The sequence below is a fragment of the Mauremys reevesii genome, unplaced genomic scaffold (genome assembly GCF_016161935.1).
Source record: "Mauremys reevesii isolate NIE-2019 unplaced genomic scaffold, ASM1616193v1 Contig16, whole genome shotgun sequence".
Classification (NCBI taxonomy): Eukaryota; Metazoa; Chordata; order Testudines; family Geoemydidae; genus Mauremys; species Mauremys reevesii.
The window spans coordinates 340398-360083 of NW_024100782.1; the positions used below are offsets into that span (position 1 = coordinate 340398).

General features: G+C 54.2%; 1 protein-coding gene across 1 annotated transcript in view; it reads right to left on the minus strand.

Moving 5' to 3' along the window:
• Nucleotides 1-4150: 4150 nt before the first annotated feature.
• Nucleotides 4151-19686, minus strand: part of LOC120393191 (transcription intermediary factor 1-beta-like) — a 75731-nt gene continuing 60195 nt past the window's right edge. Inside the window, 16 exon segments of the mRNA XM_039517772.1 lie at nucleotides 4151-4196; nucleotides 4198-4239; nucleotides 4241-4368; nucleotides 5198-5332; nucleotides 5649-5719; nucleotides 6030-6154; nucleotides 6391-6692; nucleotides 6874-7072; nucleotides 7264-7297; nucleotides 7755-7791; nucleotides 14726-14872; nucleotides 15254-15381; nucleotides 16198-16312; nucleotides 18137-18283; nucleotides 18835-18949; nucleotides 19479-19595. Coding sequence (XP_039373706.1) covers nucleotides 4151-4196; nucleotides 4198-4239; nucleotides 4241-4368; nucleotides 5198-5332; nucleotides 5649-5719; nucleotides 6030-6154; nucleotides 6391-6692; nucleotides 6874-7072; nucleotides 7264-7297; nucleotides 7755-7791; nucleotides 14726-14872; nucleotides 15254-15381; nucleotides 16198-16312; nucleotides 18137-18283; nucleotides 18835-18949; nucleotides 19479-19595 — 1888 coding nt within the window.

The following is a 19686-nucleotide window of genomic DNA, read 5'->3' on the forward strand; positions in this document are numbered from 1 at the left end:
AAGTGTAACAACTTAAATCCCAGGGCACAGGGCATGCCCTGGCCTGGGCACACTAAAGAAACTAAACTAAACTAGTAACTACAGGTACCATACACTGAAGGAAGTGTTCTAGGGACAGAGCAGTTCAGAAGCACCTTCACTGGCGGCACGAAGGAACTGAGTATTGTGGGGGGGGGGAGGAGAAGCATGCAGTGCCCCTTATGCCATGGGGCGCCACTCCAGGGGTGCTCCCCTACAGATACTGCTAGGGGAAAAACTTGACACCAGTGCACATGGCAGGCACGTACACCTATTGTGGAACACACATGTGCAATCACTCAAAGAACAATAGGTCTTTGAATATGCTAATCTCGGCTTCCTGTGGATGCTCCATATAATAACCTTGAGTTACGGCTGCAGGCTCCTGTGATCAAGTTACCTGGTACTGGAATCCATCTTGGAATACCAGTGTTTTTCCACTGATGTGTTTTCAAACATAGTTCCCATACCAAAAGATTCCCGCCACATGCAAAACCTATTTGAAGGTGGGGAGTGATATAAGCAGGATAGTTCTTCACTGAATCCACACCCACGACGACTAGAAAAATCAGAAACAAAGACCAGGGGGTAGAGAGAGAAGAGAGGCACTCAGCCCAGGCTGGAAGTGTCTTGACTGTGAAAGAAATACCTGGAGTTTTAAGCTGCGAGCAAAAGCAGCTTGCTTCCACGAATCTCTGCAATCTGCCTAAAACAGCATTTAGGGTGAGAATTTGCTACTTGTATCAGTTTCTATAGTACCTTAAGCTTAGTTTGGGTGTTTTATTTGCTCACTAATCTAATTGGATTGTTTACTATCCCTTATAACTACGATCTAGCTTCTGTAGTTAAATTTTTTTGTTCTCTCTCAAACCAGGTTGTGGAATTCATAACTAGGGGCAGAAAGCTGTGCAGATCTTCCTGCACACTGAGGGAGGGAGCAAATTTCATGCACTTATGCTGTAATTCTCTGTGCAGCACAGCTGATACAATTCTGAGTGTACAGTCCGGGGGGTGCACTGGCAATTGCTTAGCTGAGCTCTCCCACATAAAGCTGATGTGTGAGAAACTGGAGCTGCGTATGGCCCTACCTGTGTGTGTGCTGGAAGGGGGCTTGAGAGCTTATCATAACAGCTGGATAAAGGAAACCCAGGCTGGTGGGTCAGGCGAGCTCAGTGGTATCCCAGTTCTTGGTGGCAACCTGGGGGGAACCTATCACAATGGTGTCTGACGCTCAGAGCCACACAGGATAAAAGAGGGAGCTGGTGATGCAGCAGGGTGCTTGGTCCAAGCCAAGGCCTGGATGAACGTGTAACCACAGAAAAAACTCCCTGGTGGGGGTTGGTGGACTGACCCCGCCCTGACAGAGCCCTTGCTGATCTCTGGTAAGAGGTCTGGTTGTCCTTTGGTTTAAAAGGGTTTCTGTGCAATGCTTTCACCTTAAGAATAAATATATTGGCTTAGAAAGAGCTGCAGGGTAGCTAACCTTGTTTACAGCCTCTGAGGAGAAAGCAAAGTGCAGGTACTGGGGAATTCACACTGGAGGCAGGTAACTGCAGCCTAGAAACACTCTGGCCAGGAGGGAGAGATCCCACGGTCTGGTGAAAAGAGCAGCTGGCCTAAACTGAGATACACGCCCCCTTGGAAGCTCTCTGGAGCAGGCTCCAGCTCTTTGCTATACAGACAGCAGCAAGAAGCAGGGACTGCAGTACAGCTGATTACAGCACCAAAGCCCAATTTGAAATTCTGGCCTGAAGCATGAGTATGGGGCCCTGCCTTTCCCATCAGTAGCAGGGGGCATCCATTTGCCCACCTGCAGCAGCTGTAGGAAACCACCATTAAACCTGCACAGGTTGGAACTAGACATTCACACGCTTTGTTGTGCCATCAGCCAACCTGACCCCTGAGTATCATGCAGCTGGTGGGGTAGATGCAGGCAAAGCAGGGACAGCTGCTGAGGGGGAAGGTGGTGGAGGGGAAATTGGGGCCAAGGCAGGATCTCCCATGCCCCAAGACCCAGAACTATGCCAGGGAGATTGGAACATAGTAGATGCTCCAGAGGCTACTTGGAAATTCCTCGAGGGGATCATACAAATTCAGGGGACCAGGCTCCTGGGAGGAGCCGGTTTACATCCTCTTCAAATCCTGTCTGCAGGTTTGTCCTTTCTGCTACCTGTAACTCCTAAAACTAAAATCCCTGAGTTACTTATTTCTACACCAGCCCGGTCTTAAGTCAGTTCACTCTTTCCCCCACTACAGAATTACTTGTTTTGGGGAGGGGAGGGGGTCTGTCCCACAACAGCTCAGGGGTTTGAAACACTTGGACTAGAGCACGCCAACCCCACTTAGGAGGGATTTCAGCCCTTCACACCATGTTGTGGTAGAGCTGGCTGCAAAATTAAAAATCCTCCCCTCCATTTCTATCAGTGTCTAAATATCCCATGGATTTTTGTTTTTTTAAGCAAATTGTTTCAGCAGAAGACTGGACTATAACTCCCATGATGCCAGTCTCCAATGCCTCTCAGAGAGGGACTGAGGTGCGTGATGGTAGATGTAAACCCACTAGGGAGCCTGGGACGCTTGCCACATAGAGCCAGATGGGAGTTGTACATTGGTTGGCATTTTCCACTACATTTCTGTTCCGAGGTGACTGAAGTTCTGGACTTCAACAGAACACTGTGGACCAGTTTCAGCTGCTGCACAACTGGGGGTCAGAGGAGGAGTGGGTTTAAAAATGGTATTTGGGTGCTGCAACTCCAGCCCCAGAGCAGGCTCCAGTGCAAACCATTACTAGTTCTTTGCAGCCAATTTCTGACCACTTCACCAAGGTCCTCACTGCACAGATGGGGAAACTGAGGCAGGGGGCTGGACACAGCAGGTAAAGGAGACCCCAGCATTCTACCCACTAGATCAGCAGTCCCCCTTAATCCTGTCTGTGACCCCCTCCCCCCAGCCATCGTTGGGAGCCAAGGTCACAGTTGAGGCCAGGAGCAGAGCTGCGCCACAGGTGGGACTGGGAGCAGAGCCATGGTTGCGGGCCCAAGGAACAGAAGTGGAGCCACAGCCAGAGCTGGGGCAGAGGCCTGATGAGATTCCTCTCCCACCTCTGCGGGGCTGGCCTGGCCCCGGGAAGGACGAGGCACCAGGCAGAGCAGTACATAAAACCCAAGATTTATTCCGTTCTCAGAGAAACAAGTTTCCATCGCACAGGTCGCAAACAGTTATTGGGGACATGAAAGAAGCCATCTAAAATATACAAGCGAAGCCCAGCCTGGGATCCCCTTGCACGCTGGAGAGAGACAAAGAACCAGGCCAGAAAGCGGCTGCCCTGCCAGGACAGGTACAGGAGTCGGAATGGCCCTGCCTCGGGCGTCAGTTACAAAATCACTGAACCGCAGCTTCCCCTGGCGTGGGCGAGGGAGGGAGTGCACCGGCACCGCAAGCAGGGGGAGGGGAGAGAAGGGACGCAGCTACAGCTGACAGTGGCTTGGAATAGCTTCGAAGGGGAGCACTTGTGCCAGGGAGGTTGAGATGAACATGGCGCATGGGGGCAAACCCAGGGAGCTTCCCAGCAGGACAAGCTCTTGGGAACCAACCCCGCCAGCCTTTTTCCTCACTGACCCACCTGCCCCCACAATCACCCCAAGATCCCACGCCCACGGCAGCAGAGAGCAGCACTTCAGCCCAGGAACCCCCCAATGAGGGCAGGGGAGCCCAGGCGCTGGGCCAGGTCCCCAGCGCGAAAGGACGAGGGCCCAATGCCTAGCGCTCCACTAAACCCAGCCACAACCCCTTGGCCTGACTCTGCCTGCAGATAGCGCCCCCCACCCACCCTGCACTGAAATCCCAGAGGAAAGATGGGGGGAGCCTGTGTGCGCGCCGCCCACTTGCAATCAAGGCAGAGAGCAGCACCGGAGGGGGAGGTGGGGGTGTGACCTCAATGCAAACCGTGTGTGAAGACTTCATGGCAAAGGAACGGGCATGGGGAGGAGAGGGCTCCCCATCAACAAAATTTCAATTCGAGTGGGGGGCAGGCTGTCCCGCTGCCGCCACGCGACCCGGGCAAGAGGCGAGTCCCAGGCGCTGGTCATTGCCTGTGGACGCCGGGCGCTGCGCCGGTCGATGCGGGCCAGCCTCACTCCTCCTCCCCAGTGCCCGCCGAGGCAGCTGGGGCCTCGCCAGGAGCCGGCAGGGGAGCTGCGGTGGGTGAAGCTGCTGCTGCCTCGCCCGCTGCTCGTCTAAGGGGATGGGCTCCACCAGGGCCGAGGAGAACTTCCGGTCGCCGAAGGACGCACTCCACTTGGCCTCGAAGAAGCGCTGCAGCCCGATGATGGACTGGACATCCTCCTTGTCCTGGCGAAGGGGAGCACAGAGAGGCCGGGGTCAGGAGCCACAGCCGGAGACACCCACCATTATCTCCAAATCTGGGATATGCCCCCACATCATCCAAAATGGACCATGGCCTGCTCCCAGAGCAGCCAGAGTCTCCCCACCCCTGCCAGGACAGAACCAGGACACTCCTCTACTGACACCCAGGAACCTGCTAATGCTAACTAGCGGAGAGCACTGTTTGACAGGACCCCCTGGGGCACATACACCATTCACCTAAGGGTGGGGTCTCTAGCAGGAGGCAGTAGCCCCAGCAGTCTGCTGGCCGCTAGTCACAGCGAGTTGTATGTAGGGAGTTGTGCCTATGGTGGAAACTGTGCACTCAAGGTTTGGGGGTGAAGGCAGATCACCAGAAGAAGGTGAACATGCTCCTCTCAGGTAGATGCTGCGTCTCCCCCACCCAACGGCTGGCCATGAGCTTTACAGCTGAGGCCCAGCTACCATCTGGGCTGAAAGCAAATGGAGATAGAGAAAGTTACAGGAAGAAACAAAACAGCAGGAAGGGAGGCGGTGTCGGGGAAAAGGTGCCAGCAGCAGATCTGAGAACTGGCCTGAAGAGAGTCAGCAGAGCCCACATAGGCAGAGAGAAGAGGGCGCTGGGGTGTTGGGGAGCTGAGCCTCATTCAGGCGGTAGCGAGGTGCCTCAGCTCTGGTCACCCCTGGGGTGCACCCTATACCTGCCCTGGCCAATTCATTACGATCAGGATATACCCCTGCCTGCCCCAGCCCCAGAAGGATCATGCCTCTCTCCCCACTGCCACCAGGGGAATGAGGGTCCCAGGTCACCTCTCACCTCTGTCAGCTTATTGAATTGCTTGATCATCCGCCAGACATCCTGGGCAAACTCCTCGGAGGAGCCATAGGGTGGAGAGAGCTTCTCCTGCAGCCTGGCTCGGATCAGGGTCAGGTCGATAGTGTCCTGACCCTCCTGGGGGGAAATGACAGGGGTCAGGCCTGGCCCCACTGACCAGAGAGGCCCGTGCCCTCCCTGAGCCCCACCCTGTCTCTTATGACCCCTCTCCCTGGCAACCCACATGCCAGAAACCTTCTCCCCAGAACAGGGTCCCAGCACTCAAGTACTAGTGAGACTGCCTCATGCCTGGGGCTCTCCACAACCCATGCATCAAGGGTAGCCCCCCCCCCACCTTTAGCATCCCCCACATGCCCCATGAAGTGAGCACACCCCCCCACACAGCATCAAGTACCCCCCAGCGAATCAAGCACAGCCCCCCTCCCCAACTCACCGTGGCGGTCGAAAGTCGGTGGAGAGGCCGGCACGGCTCATGGCACAGCAGCTCCAGCAGGACACGCCACACTTCTGCCAGGCCAAGGGGACACAGCAGGGTTAGGAGCAGGGACCCCATAAACTCCTCCCACTCAGGGCCAGGCCAGACCCCCCCCGCACCCCAACCCTGGCTGTGGCTCCAAGGAATCACACAAGAGCAAGGCCAGGCCCTGAGGCACCAGGCCAGACCCAGTCATGTGCCCCCACTGACAGATGGCCAGCCCAGAGAGCAGAGGATGAGCACTCTGCCCATACGCCCACCCCCTGCCTGGTGTGCCGAGGCAGAGAGACACTTGCTCTCCAAACAGATCCCTGTCACTTGGCCCCCAGCCCGATACACGAACCCTCTGCTCCAAGGGGGAGAGTTTATCGGGGCCCTCGTCATCTTCCGAGGCAGAGAAGTTGGTGCCGTCCTCCTCACCGGGTGCTGGCAGTTCCTGGCACAGCAGGCACTTCCACTCCTGACTGGGGAGGCAAATGAGAGGAGTGAGCATCACCCCCACACTCCCAGCCACACAGCAGGGGACTCCAGTTCTGAGAGGACATCTGCTCTCTCAGTACATCAGTAGTACAGCTGGGGATAGAACCCCGGAGTCCTGGCTCCCGGCACCCCACCAGACACCCGAGCTGGGGACAGAACCCCCGCCAGCCCCTCCCTTCCCCAACCGTTAGACCCCAGGGCTGGGGAAGGGGATAGGTACCTGGGGATCTCCTGCAGCACCGGGAGGTGGCAGTCCAAATGGTAGCACTGCTCACACTGATTACACATCACAACAGAGCCTGCCTTCCGGCACACTCTGCAGTGGGCAGCATTGGCCGCCTCCATTGCCCCCTCCTGGCTCTGGCCTGGCGTCACGTCCAGACTGGAGCCGATGCTGCCACTGGGGGAGATGAGGTGGGACACAGAGCCCTCGGCGGCCAGGACGTCCTGGGGCAGGACAACTGGCTTGGTGTCTCTGGAATCCTCTGCCGGATAGTCGATTGCTGCCTCCATCTGCTCCTCCTGGGGGGACAGCACAGGGTTAGTGTTGGCTCCCAGCAGCCCAGCAACGCACTCCCAGTGGGACAGGGACACCCCCGGGGCTGGTTTCCACATGGCCAGGACCCCAGCACCATCCACCAGGACATAGCCCCACACTGGCCCCCTAGAGCAGGCCAACCGGGTACCCCAAAGCAGCACCAACCTTGACTATGGTGCTGGGGGGCTGGGCGGCAGCCTGCTGGGCCCCACGCTCAATGACGATCAGGTTGTAGTCCTCGTTACTGTTGCCGGGGAAGACCTTGAAGACAGGCGGCTGGCTGTCGGCCGTCAGGTCCAGGTCCAGCCGCTCCAGGCTCACCCGCGGCACCTTGCGCATGACATTGCCGTCCGAGGGCCTGGGCCTGCAATGCAGCACGGGGGGCTCAAGGCATGACCCCTGCCCCACACCCAGGTGGAGGAGGTCACAGCAACAGGGGATCCACAGGAGGAAGGGGGACAGACAGCATGCAGCAGGCTGACAAATACAGCCCCACACCATGACAAGGACCCCACTCCTTCCCCAGACACCAGGGCAAGGATTCAGCTGACTTACCTCTTCATTCCTGACACGTGGGCCTCAGTGCTGTCTGCTGGGGAGAGAGAAGCCAGACATGAGTCAGGCAGCTTTCTCCCCCCTCTTCCCCCGCCAAAGCCTGGTTGTCCCCACCTCCCCCATCTCCAGCCATGCTGCCACGGGAAATCCCAAAGCAGCCAGAAGAGGCAGCCTGTTTCTAGCCCTGGCATGGGCGGGAAGGCAGCCTTCCAGCAGCCTGCCTGAGTCTACAGGGAATGATGGCTGGTGGGTCTCCTCAATTAATCTCAGTGGGGCATCAATGCTCAGCCCTGATGAGACACTAAGTACGTCCCTGCGGAGGATGTGGGCCGCTGGAAGGGCAATAGGACAGGGACCTGCCCATGGGGGAGCTACTCCCACACGGTGCCATGCCACCCTCTGACAAGCCCCAACACCTCGCTCTGGGGCCAGCCAGGAGCTCCAAGGACAGGGTGATACTCTGCTCCCCCCCAGGCTCCCCACAGTCTTACCCAGGTCTCCAATGCCTTCCTCCTGGGTGTCCATGGGCTGCAAAGGAATGAAAAGGAGGACACGTCAAGGAGAACTCAACCAGATCCCCCCACCCTGGGAGACCCCAATCTCCCCCATTCCCAGTTGCCGGCCCGCCTCTACCCAAGAACCTCTTAATGCCAACTGACAAAGGGGTGCAGAGGGGTGGCGTGATTCTGGTACATGCATCTGAGGCCTCAAATGAAAACTGGTGTCCGCACTGATGCTCGATATCTCAGTGAACGAATGCACAAGTGCTATGAATGCCTGCTGAAAATATATTCCTGAAGTCTGTACTGAGGTATCAGCCAGCAGCAAAAACTGACAAACAGGTTATCTCAGTTAAGTAGCGTATCTAGCTGTCTGTTTAAACGTAAATTAAGTATTGTGTATTTCACAACAGTCTGGACTGGATGCAAGTGAAGGCTTGTGAGAATTTCAAAGAGAGAAACTAAACAGGAAGGAAGCAGCTGCCCGGGTTTCCCCTGTCTGCAGGCGAACATCAAAAGGTTGTGATCTCTGGGAGGCAGAGAAGACACTTCCCCAAGAGGCGGGTAGCTACCTCAGCAGGAGAAGCCCTCTCACAGCACCCTGCCTACATGGAAGGGTTAGGTTGGTATAACCATATCACTCAGTTGTGTGCATTTTTCACACCCCTGAGTGATGTAGTTATACTGATACAGGTCTGTAGTGTAGACCTGGCCTACATGCCGTGGTGGTAAGCGAAGGGCTGGCCCTGAGAGCTGCATCCTACAAGCTGGTGGATGGTACTAGCAGGCCTGGTGATTTGATGAGTGTTCAGTGGATAAGGGGCTGAACTTGCCCAGTGTATGGGGACTGGTGAGAGCCCATCACTATCTGTCTGGACAGCAGTAGGTTGCCAAAGGCTAGTGGTTTCAGGGGGGATGACCCATAGCAATCAGCTCCACCAGAGAGGTCCTTTGGGGCCATCTGCCTGTCCCAAGTCAGGGTAAAGGAGGAGGAGGGTTGGGTGTGGGGCTAGCAACTCCACCCCGTAAAAAATCAACTTGCTACAGAAACGCCAACAATAGAGATAACAGACTTTTAGCCTGGAAAAAGAAGGCTCTTCAACTCGAAGACGCATGATGCTGGGTGGTGAAAGCCGCGAGGAAGCCACAAAGCCGATTACGCTTCTTGCAACCAGGAGGATTACCATCGGCACATGGAACATGAGGACCATGTACGAGTCAGGAAAGACGGCGCAGGTTGCAGCAGAGATGAGGAGCAACAACCTGACCCTACTAGGCATTAGCGAGACAAAATGGACGCAAGCTGGACAGAGACGACTGTTGCCGTCAACTCCCAGCAGAGGAAGAAATCAGAAGGAGAAGGTGGGGCTGGATAGGCACCAGACAGGCACTGCGGTGGAACCCCCAAGGCAAGCGGAAAAGAGGCCGTCCAAGAAACACCTGGCGATGTGACCTTCAGGCTGATAGCAAAAAAAATGGGCTATACCTGGAACCAGCTAGAGCGAATGGCCCACGATAGAGGACTATGGATATTTGTTGTTGGCGGCCCCTACCCCGATTGGGATGATGGGCATGAGTGAGAGAGACCCATAGCAATCACAGACAAAATTCCCTCATGCTCTCGGCAAGCAGTGCTGAGGGGCCACACAACCCTGGGTACTGGCATATACCCATCCTAAGCACCCTACAAGGAGTAGACAAGTTACAGGAATCTCCTGGATCTGGTACCTATACACTAGCTTGCCAGAGTCATGTCAGGTTAATACTGGAAGCCTGACTCCCACTGCTCAACTTGTCGTATGCAGTGCTGCTATAGCAGTGTTGGTGTCCCAGGATATCTGAGACTGAAGCTGGGTGAGGTCATATCTTTGACTGGACAAACTTCTGTTAGAGACAGACAAGCTTACAAGAAGCGTAGTTTACTGGACAAAGATTACCTCTACCATCTTGTCTCATTTTAATTGTCATAATATGCATGTGTGTGTACACATAAGGGTTATCTGTAGACTGAAAATTACTACTCCCTGGGGGAAATTCTGCACATCGGAGGACGTGCAGAATTTGTATTTTCCCGCCTAAATTTTTTTGCTTAAGTGCTGCAGTTCTGCCTTTTTCCCACCAGAGGCCGATGTGGCACCAGAACAGCCAGCTGCTTAGCACTACAGTGGCCTCTGGTGGGCAAAAGGCAGAACTGCAGCACTTAGGCAAAATTTATGCAGGAAAATACGAAATTCTATGCCCAGTGCCGCAGAATTCCCCAGGAGAAGTTCATCACAGCACCCTGTCCATGGAGCCAGTTTAGGACAGAGTGGGGAACACAGAGCTGCTTGGGGGTGTCACAGACTGGGGTTCAGAATGGCTAGTGGGGGGGACGGGGACGACAGACTGGAGCATGGTCTCAGGAGCTAGTGGGATGACAGCATGGAGCCTGGGGACAGGAGCTGCAGAGACCTATGAGGATGAGGGGTATGGGGACAGGGGCAGAGGTGCCTGACAATGGGAAAGGCTTGGGGTCAACCAGGGACTGCCTGAGGGAGGCCTCCCAATACCCTAACAATCCCCCCCTCGTCCCCAAAGAAAAGCCTCCCACCCACACCCAACACCTTCCAGGTTCGCTCCTAGGCTCCTTCCCTCTCTCAGCTCCTGTTACCCCTGACTCCCCTAAGCCCTTACACTGCTTCTCACAGGTGCAGGAAGAGGTTACTCACCTTGTGCAGTAACTGAGGTTCTTCGAGATGGCTGTCCCTGTGGGTGCTCCACTTTAGCAGTTTGTGCACCCCCACACTTCTAGTCTGAGATTTGTAGTAGCAGTGCCCTAGTTGGCCATGCACACACAGCAGCCATCTCACGTCACTCTGAGCGGCTACCCAGCGGGCGCAGCCAACTGCCCCCCAATTCCTTCTCTACCTGAGAGGATCAAAGAGAAACCCCAAAGCACAGGGGAGGAGAGGGGTAGTGGAGCACCCACAGGAACAACCATCTCAAAGAACCTCAGTTACTGCCTTCTCTTCGAGGAGTGTCCCTGGGAGTGCTCCACTATAGGTGACTGGAGAGCAGTGTCCCTCTCTGGAGAGGAGTTCCTGAATGCCAAAGTGAGCGTCAGCAGCTGAATGTTGCTCTAAAGCATCATGTTTGGTAAATGTATGGACTGATGCCCAGGTAGCTGCTTTACAAATGTCAATGATGGTACGGCTGAGAAAAGCTACTCATGTGGATATAGCTCTGGTAGAGCGCCCACGAAGTCCGTAAGGAGGTTCCAGATCATGTTTTTGATAGGATAATCTGATCCAGTCAGAGATCCATTTCAACAGTCGCTGTCTGGAAATGGTTTGACCTTGGGAATGTTCTGTTATGGATATAAATTGAGATGATTTTTTGAATGTAGAATGCAAGCGCGCTACGAACATCCAGTGTGGGGAGGAACGCTTCCCTGCTGTTGGCGCGCGAATGGGAGCACTCTGTACTGGTAGTGGAGGTTCCCAAGCGTGAATTGAAAGAACCTTCTGGGCACTGGATGAATAGTGACGTGAAAATAGGCATCTTGTAGGTCGACGGCCGACAGCCCATCTCCCTTCTTCAATGCTGGAATTATGGTTGCTAGGGTTATCTTGAAGTGCTGTGTTCTGACAAATAGTTTAGCTTGTGCAAGTCCAACATGGGCCTCCATCCGCCTGTTTTCTTCTGGGTGAGAATAAAACCTGCTCCCCCTGTACTTGGTAAGTACGGGATCTACAGCACCTAGTTGCAGGAGGTGGTTTACTTCCTGCTTTAACAAGTGCTCATGAGATGGATCCCTGAAGAGGGACGGGGAAGGGGGGTGGGTAGGCGGGATAGAATAGCCCTTGCATATAATTTCCAGAACCCACTTGTCTGATGTAATGGTTGCCCAGACTGGATAGAAGGGTGTTGGGTAGTTCCCAAATGGGCAGGAGGTTATGAGGGACTTCGACAGTGGAGTATGTGGGGCTCTCGTGCCCTCGACCAATACTTCAAAATGCTTGTCTGGAAGTGGATGGCTGAGACATTGCTGACTGCTTTGGGGCTTGGCAGCGTCTTGTCTGATGTTGGTTGTGGTGCTGGTCATGTTGTCTGAGGTTGGGCATACAGGGCAGTGCAGAAGAATTGGGTATAAAATCTGCCCTGTTTCTTTGTTCACAGGGGCATATATTCCCAGGGTTTTCAATGTGTCAAAGGAATTCTTGAGTGTGTGTAAGGTTGTATCTGCGCCTTCTGCGAACTGTTTTTGACCTTTGAAAGGCAAGTCCTCTTCTGTTGCCTCAACTTCCTTGGGGAAGTCTGAAAGGTGGAGCCAGGATGCCCTCCGCATGACTATGGAGGTGGCGATGGAGTCGGCCACCATGTCAGTGGACTCTAAGGAAGCCTGTAAGGCCATTCTGGCAATGAGGGAGCCTTCTGTTATGCAAGCTTTTTATTGTTCTTTACCTGTTGGAAGATGTTCAATAAAAGTTGCCATTGTGCAAAAAAATACTGTGTGTACTTTGCCAGTAATGCAGAATAGTTTGTTATGAGAAACTGGAGGGTCGTTGAGGAATAGGCCTTTCTGCCAAAGAGGTCTAGGCACTTCCAATCTTTATCATAACCTAGACAGACATTGCTCTCCCCTTTGATTAACTGCCTCCACCACCAATGAATTAGGAGTGGGGGGAGTGGGAGCGAACAGAAACTTGTCTCCCTTAGCTGGGACATAGTACTTCTTGTCTGATCTTTTACAAGAAGGTGGAGCTGTAGCTGGCGTCTGCCAGACAGTTTTGGCTGGGTCCATGATGGCAGCATTGATGGGTAGCGCAATCTTGGCAGAAGCTGTATGGAGAATCTGTCAGCTTATGCTGCATCTTCAGCAGCTCTGCCAGGGAAATGTTGATGGAGTCAGCCACTCATTTACATAATTCCTGGAAGGATTTAAAGTCATCGCCTGATGTCGGAGGCGGCGGCATTAGTATTTTATCCAGAGACGAAGAGATGTGGGTGGATGGGATGGTGCCACCCTGTGGTGGCTCTTCAATTGCTTCTGCTTCCTCTTCAAGAGCTTCTGGGGGTACCGTCAGTGCTGAAGAGAAGCGCTCCTGGAGTGGACGTGATGTAAAAAGGTCTGCCTGGCTAACAAACTGCTGCCGCACAGGCAAAGCTTGGCGTCAACGGAGGAGGCAGGATTTGATTAGAAATCATTGTGATTGCTGCCAGTGCCGTAGACTTGCTGAAATGTATTGGTGCAGCAGGTGGCACCCTCGTGCTGCTCCGTGGCTCTGGGTGCTGATGGTACCCACATTTGGTGGACGGAGATTGCCTTTTCTGAGGCGATTCTTGCTGAGGCAAGGAGTGAGACCGCTTTTTTGTGGCTTTCTGCGGGATTGGGTCCTTAGCTGTTTTGGAAGAGGATCCCATGTCCAATGCCACCGTGGGTGAGTGTTGGTGGGGAGGGGTCCTGTGCTCAGGATCAGACACAGGTCAAAGGGATTTCTCTAGCATCGTACATTTTAACTGGCGATCCCTAGCTTTTCTAGTTCTTGTTGTCAGCTTTCTGCAGTGGTGGCACTACTGGGCAATGTGGGTCTCTCGCAGACAGACACACTGACTGTCTGTCTGAGACTGGTATTGACTATCTACAGCTGAGACAGCATTTAAAACCTGGAGAACCAGGCATGTCAGAGAGGCTGTTCACAAAGAAGGAGTGGGAATAGTCCCCTACAAGTCTCTGACTAGAAGCGCAGGGGTGCACAAACACCTGAAGTGGAGCACCCACAGGGACACTGCTTGAAGAATAAATACTTTGTGTAATTAATTTAAATTACAATACAGAAGTTCTGTATTAATATGCCTAGTAAGGAATCTATTTGTCAAAAAACATTTACCGAATCTTTTTTTCTCTGTATAATTACAGACATACTTGCTCACAGATATTTTGAAATAGGTTACCAAAATAATTGCAACTGGAATGATTATACTGTTTTATTTTGACAAATATGCACAATTCTGCAGACTTTTCAAAGATTATGTGCAGAATTTTATTCTTTGGTGCAGATTTTCCCCAGGAGTAAAATTATGGTCTGAGTGGGGGCCTGTCACCAGAAGTTGATAAACAAGCTGAAAATGTTTGTCTCCATCTACCTACACTGTTAACTGTTCGTTGCACACTTCACAATGAACGCTTATTTACCATCTGAGCAAAATGTTAATTGCAAACTTGGGGGGAGATTTTAGATAGGAAAATACAAGCAGCTGGGGTTACCCTGTTTGCAAGGGATGACAATGGATTTTTGTACTGCAAGACTCACTTTGCATCCTACACCCAGGAAGTAAGCAAGCCCACTACCAGCTTCTGGGAAAACAAAGATCACAGCACCAAGCTGTTAAATGCTGGGAGAAGAACTTGAGTCAGAAACCCCCTCCTGCCTAAAACTTCATCTTGTTAAGTTTAGGCCCTAGAATGTGTGTTGTGATTTTTACCTCATATGTAACCCTTCAATTCCCACAGTTATCTAGCATTTGAATCACTTGTGTTAAATGAACTGGTACTTGCTTTCTCTAAACACAAATTTAGTTGCTGTGTGAAGCGGAGCTGCCTTCGAAGCTGTGGTGTACTGTGCCTTTGGGAATAGAGGATCCAGGAATTCTGTGAGTGTCCAATGGACGAGGGAAAGGACACCAAAGGGGGACCCTCTGGGTAGATCTGTCTACACAGTCAAGAAAAACCCACAGCTGGCCAGGGCCAGCGGACTTGGGCTCACAGGGCTGTTTCATTGCAGTGTAATGGGCAGGCTTGGGACAGAGCCTGAGCTCTGGGACCCTCCCAACCCAGAAGGTCCTAGAATTCAGGCTCCAGCCCAAACCTGGAAGTCTACACAGCAATGAAACAGCCCAAGCTGACTGGCATGGGCCAGCTGCGGGGTTTACTTTACTGTCTAGACACCCTTCCAAGAACCTTGGAGAGCCTGTCTGCTCACCTGCACAGCGGAGGATGCCGGGGTGCTACCCTCACTGATGAAGCAGTCTGCCTGGCTGTTGGGAGAGACGATGGGCTGCAGTAGGGCTCCTGGGGCCAGCTGTCCCTTGCTGATGATGGTGGATTGCACTGAGACTTGCTGCACGCCCTGCAGGGAGAGGAAGAAGTGCCTGTTAACCCATGGGAAGGGTGGAGCCTGGTGCATGGGCCACCCCACTGCCGCTACCATTGGAGAGAGGCTCCCCCACCATCTGCCAGGTAGCTGCTGGAGCGTGGCACCCACCTGAGTCCCATTGACCTGGGGCAGGAGTACCAGCTGGCCGTTCATCTGTAGGAGGCCGTGGGGCTGCACCAACTGGAGCTGCATGGGCTGTACGTAGGTGCTGCCGGCACCACTCTTAACCATGGGGGCCGTGGGGATCCGGGCAGGCTGCACTGGCGGCTGCAGAGGCGGAGGCTGGCTCTGGGAGACAGCAGCCTCGGGCCGGTTCGGGACCATGAGAGGGACATTCGTAAGAGAAGCCAGTACCTGGGGAGTGCCGGAGACCTGTTTCACCCCTCCTCCTGCCGCCGCCGGGCCAGTGGCATTGGCACGCTGGATCTGCGCGTTGGGGGCCGCGGCTTGCAGGGCACCGCTCCGCTCTGAGACTATTGTTCCTGGGGAGAGGATGGGCATGTTAGGGTGTGTTTAAACAGAAGCACCCGATAAGGGAACAGGGCACCAAGGCCTGAGTTAAGTCCACCTCTGGGTTTCCACAGCCCTTTGTGTACCCAGTCCCAGCCGCACATGTCTAAGCTGCAACAAGCAGGGTGTGTCCCATGACAGCTCCTGGAAATAAAAATAGCACAAGGAGCCGCTGAGGCAGGCTGGCCATTTGGGATCTGCTCCTGTGGCACAGTGGTTTAATGCCCACATTGCACCACAGCACTCCCCACCCTTGGCTGGCCCTGCTGGGGGGAGTGAAGATTTCAGGTGGAGCCCAATGATCAGAAAGCAGCTGCAGGACTGGGCCCCACAGTCCAACTACAAGGAGTGTGGTCAAGAGCTGCTCTGCCTGACTCCCCTCCACACGGGATCCACTCGGCTGTGCCCAATGGGGCAGGGGTAGTACCTGGGTGTTGGTTGAACCCTGATGTCAGGCTCTCCAGGTGCAGTGGCGCCCCCCCCCATCTGCACCATCCCTGGCTCTGACATTATGGTATGGGCTGGGGACCTGCGTACACAGTGGTCCCCTGCTGTCCTGCCACAAGTCACTCAACAGCCAAGACCCAGCCCCCGGGGAGGAGGGACAGCCAGAGCACTGGGCTCCCAGCACAGACAGCACAACTCTTTTGGGGGGTGGGGGTGGGGGGGAGAGGAATACAGGGGCCAACACAGTCTGGGATCTCTGCAATCCCCTTCCCTCCACCACACATGCCTGCACCTTCTCAAAGCCAGTGAGTCTCCCAGATACCCACAGACCCACGGCTCACCGAAGGTCTCCGCACTCTTGGTCCAGGCATTAAGATCCCACTGGAACTTCATATCTCCCTGGGGCTCCACGGGGTCTACGATCATCTTGAGGGCACGATGCAGCTGGAAGTAGATCTGGGGTGGGGGGAGAAGGAGGGGAACAGATGGTCACAGCCAGGGTAACGATGCTGCTGAAGCTCGGGGGGGGGGGGGGGGAGAAATATGCTGGTCTCAGCCACCCCCCAATTGTAACAGGTTGGTTCACCAATGAGACAATGCTATGGAAACAGGGAAGCTTCAAAGCTAGCCATGTTAGTCTGGATCTGTAAAAAGCGACAGAGTCCTGTAACACCTTACAGATTAACAGAAGTATTGGAGCATAAGCTTTTGTGGGTGAATACCCACTTCAGATGTTTCCTCCCAGAGGAGGAGTCAGCAAGGATAATTAATGCCAGCCCCATCTCCGCAACAATGCTTGGTCTGACCTGGCTCAGAAATGCTCAGCTATCAGCTCTGTGCTGGGGAGAGGGTTACCCACTCAATCCAAGAACTGACAGAAGACTAACAGGCCAGGGTGCATTTAAACAGAAGCACCTAAAACAGCCACCCCCAGCCTGCACCCACCCTCCCACAGCAGCTCGGAGCTCCAGAGCCACTGCCCCAGTGGCTGAAGCAGAAAATGTCCGAGATTTCTATAAGTCCCAGTTCCCATGCCTTCCATGACCTCTGAGACACAATCTTAGCCTTAGTAATAAGCTTCAAGGGGCTCAATGTAAATCCCACTCCTGCAGTTATGCAAATACCCAGCCTTCTGAACATAAGGGCCAGAGTGGGTCAGACCAATGGCCCATCTAGCCCAGTAGCCTGCCTTCTGCCAGTGGTCAATGCCAGGTGCTTCAGAATGAAGAGAACAGGCAACTAACGAGTGCGTCTACTGTCATCCAGTCCCAGTTTCTGGCAATCAGAGGCTAGGGACACCCAGTGCATGGGGTTGCATCCCTGACCATCTTGGCTAAATAAATAGTCACTGATGGACTTACATGAACTTAGAATCACAGGGCTGGAAGGGGCGAGAGGTCTTCAGTCCAGTCCCCTGCACTCATGGCAGGACTAAGTATTATCTAGACCATCCGTGATATGGGTTTGTCTAACTTGCTCTTAAAAATCTCCAATGATGGGAGATTCCACAACCTCCCTAGGCAATTTATTCCAGTGGTTAAATCACCCTGACAACTTATCTAGCTATGCCCTGAGGAAAGTGCAAGTCTACTGATTGTCTGCTCATGGAATCTCAGGGTCAAAGACCACAGCTGTATAAAGGACTGCAAATTATTCAAAGGGGTGCCTGTTCTCAGCAGAAGCAGTTATGAACTTGTAACCCCAGAAAAAACCCTTTGCTGAGGTATGAAGGACTGATCACCAGTAAGAACCCTTCCTGGGTGATCTCTACTAAGCTTATCAGCACACATGCATGTTTTTGTATTGCTTTCATGTTTTCTACAATGCTTTCACCTTAGGAATAAGTGCTGAGTGGTAACTAACCAGGGACAACCACACTGAGGATAAAGTGCAGGGGTTGGCCTGCTTAGGGCATTGACTTGCCAGGGGGATTTACAGTGTAGTCAGGGAATTGCACAGCCTGGCAATACCCCAAGCAGGAGGAAGAGACATGGGTCTCCGCTCAAAAGAGCGGACAGCTGTGGAGCCTGGAGTGGGTGTCCTTGCTGGACCATGGAGGAGGAATGCAGGTGCAGTCGCCTGAGCCATGACATGTTGCCCAACACCTGCAGGAGCCTCATCCATTTCAGAAAGCCAAGTGGAGAGATGATCTCCACCGGAACCAAGCCTGGAGAGCACCCTGCAGCGAGTACAGCTGAGCCAAAGATCAAGGTCTGGGACCTGGCACTAGATGGGCCCCACTGTGCTGCACCCCATCCCCCTGCCCGTCTAGTCACTCACCAGTTTCTTGGAAAGCAGCAGGGCAGTGTTGTTGTCACTCTCCAGGGCCCAGGAGGCAAAACGCAGGATGTGCTCCTGATGGCGCTGCAGCTTCGTCATGGCCCAGTGCTGGCGCTCCAGCTTCTCCTGCTGCCCCTCAGTCACTTTCTGCAACACAGCCAGGTGCCGGCACCCCATCAGCAACAGCACAGAGACCTGCCCCCTCCCCCGAAGCAGGATGCTGCCACATGCCCCAGGCTGCAGTGCAGACTGTGTGGACGAGTGAGAACTGCCTAATATTTTAACAAATGATAGGCACGGTTGTGAACCGAGTAGGGATTGGTGCCGATGCAGGACAGACTCCTGCTTGGAAACTTCTCAGCTGGATGCGCTGGGCACAGCTCCTGGGGTGGGCCGGAGGGCGAGAGTCAGACCCCTTGGAGGCTGGCACAAAGGAAGGGTTCCTCCAAAGGACTGTTTAAAAGCTGAGATGGAGCAGAGATCCTGTTGATCCACGACAATGGCCAGGGGAGCCAAGGGGGACAGCTCCCTTACTCCCTAGGAGTAGGGAGAGAGCAGGTTTCAGTGCTAAGATCCACGTGTGCTCAGAAGAACTCCTTGCACACCTGTGTTCAAGGCCCCTGCCAGGGCAGCAGGGGGGCGAGTCAGGGGTCTGCTCCACAGGTGGGCTGGGAGGGCCTTTCACAACGTGCACTCACCTGTGCATCATTGACCAGCACCTTGCCCCGCTTATTGAGCTCCTTCATAATCTGCAGGATGGCCATCTTCACATCCACCTGCACCCGCTTCTGCACATCCGTCACCTGCCGGATCCTGAGTAGCCAGCCAGAGCCACATGCTGAGTATACCATGAACCCACACCCGCTGCCCTCCCCAGGGCTTTCTGCATCTCAGCCAGCCAAGGCGCGAGGCTGGGAGAGGTTCTGCAGTAGCACAGCTCCCCGTCCCATCCCTTTGGCTGGTTAGGGACAGATGTGCTCCCATGCAGCTGCTGCTAAGACAGGAGTGCCTCTGACAAGCCCGGACCCAAACTGCCCTCTGGAAGGGGGCACCCTTCTGCCAATCCCAACTTCCTCCCCAGCTAACAGCAGCCCTGGAGGCCTCTGTCTTGACCGACCATGCTCGCCAGTTAGGACCCCCTCTTTGGCTCACAGGGAATGCAGGAAGCCAACAAGAGTCACAGGGACCAGCACTCAAAGCAAAGATCTCTCAATCCCCTCCCCCCGTCACAAGAAATGGTTTCCCTGCGCATCTTTGGGGGTGGGAGAAATCCTTCCTTGGGGCTCAGCAGCGTGGGCAGGGACCCCTCCCCAAGGTTGGGACGCTCAGTAGGGCTACATACGAGGTGCGCACTTCCTTGGTGGATTTCTGCAGGTTGGCATGCTTGTCCCCCAGGCGCTTCACCAGTGCGGCCAGCATCTTGCGCTGATTCCTGACAGCATCCTCCAAGAACTGGTATCTGTGGGGATGAAAGTGGAGAGCGATGCTCAGAGCTGGCCGGGCAGAGAATAGGTGCAGGGGTTGTGACCCATGAACCCCTCAATGCCAGC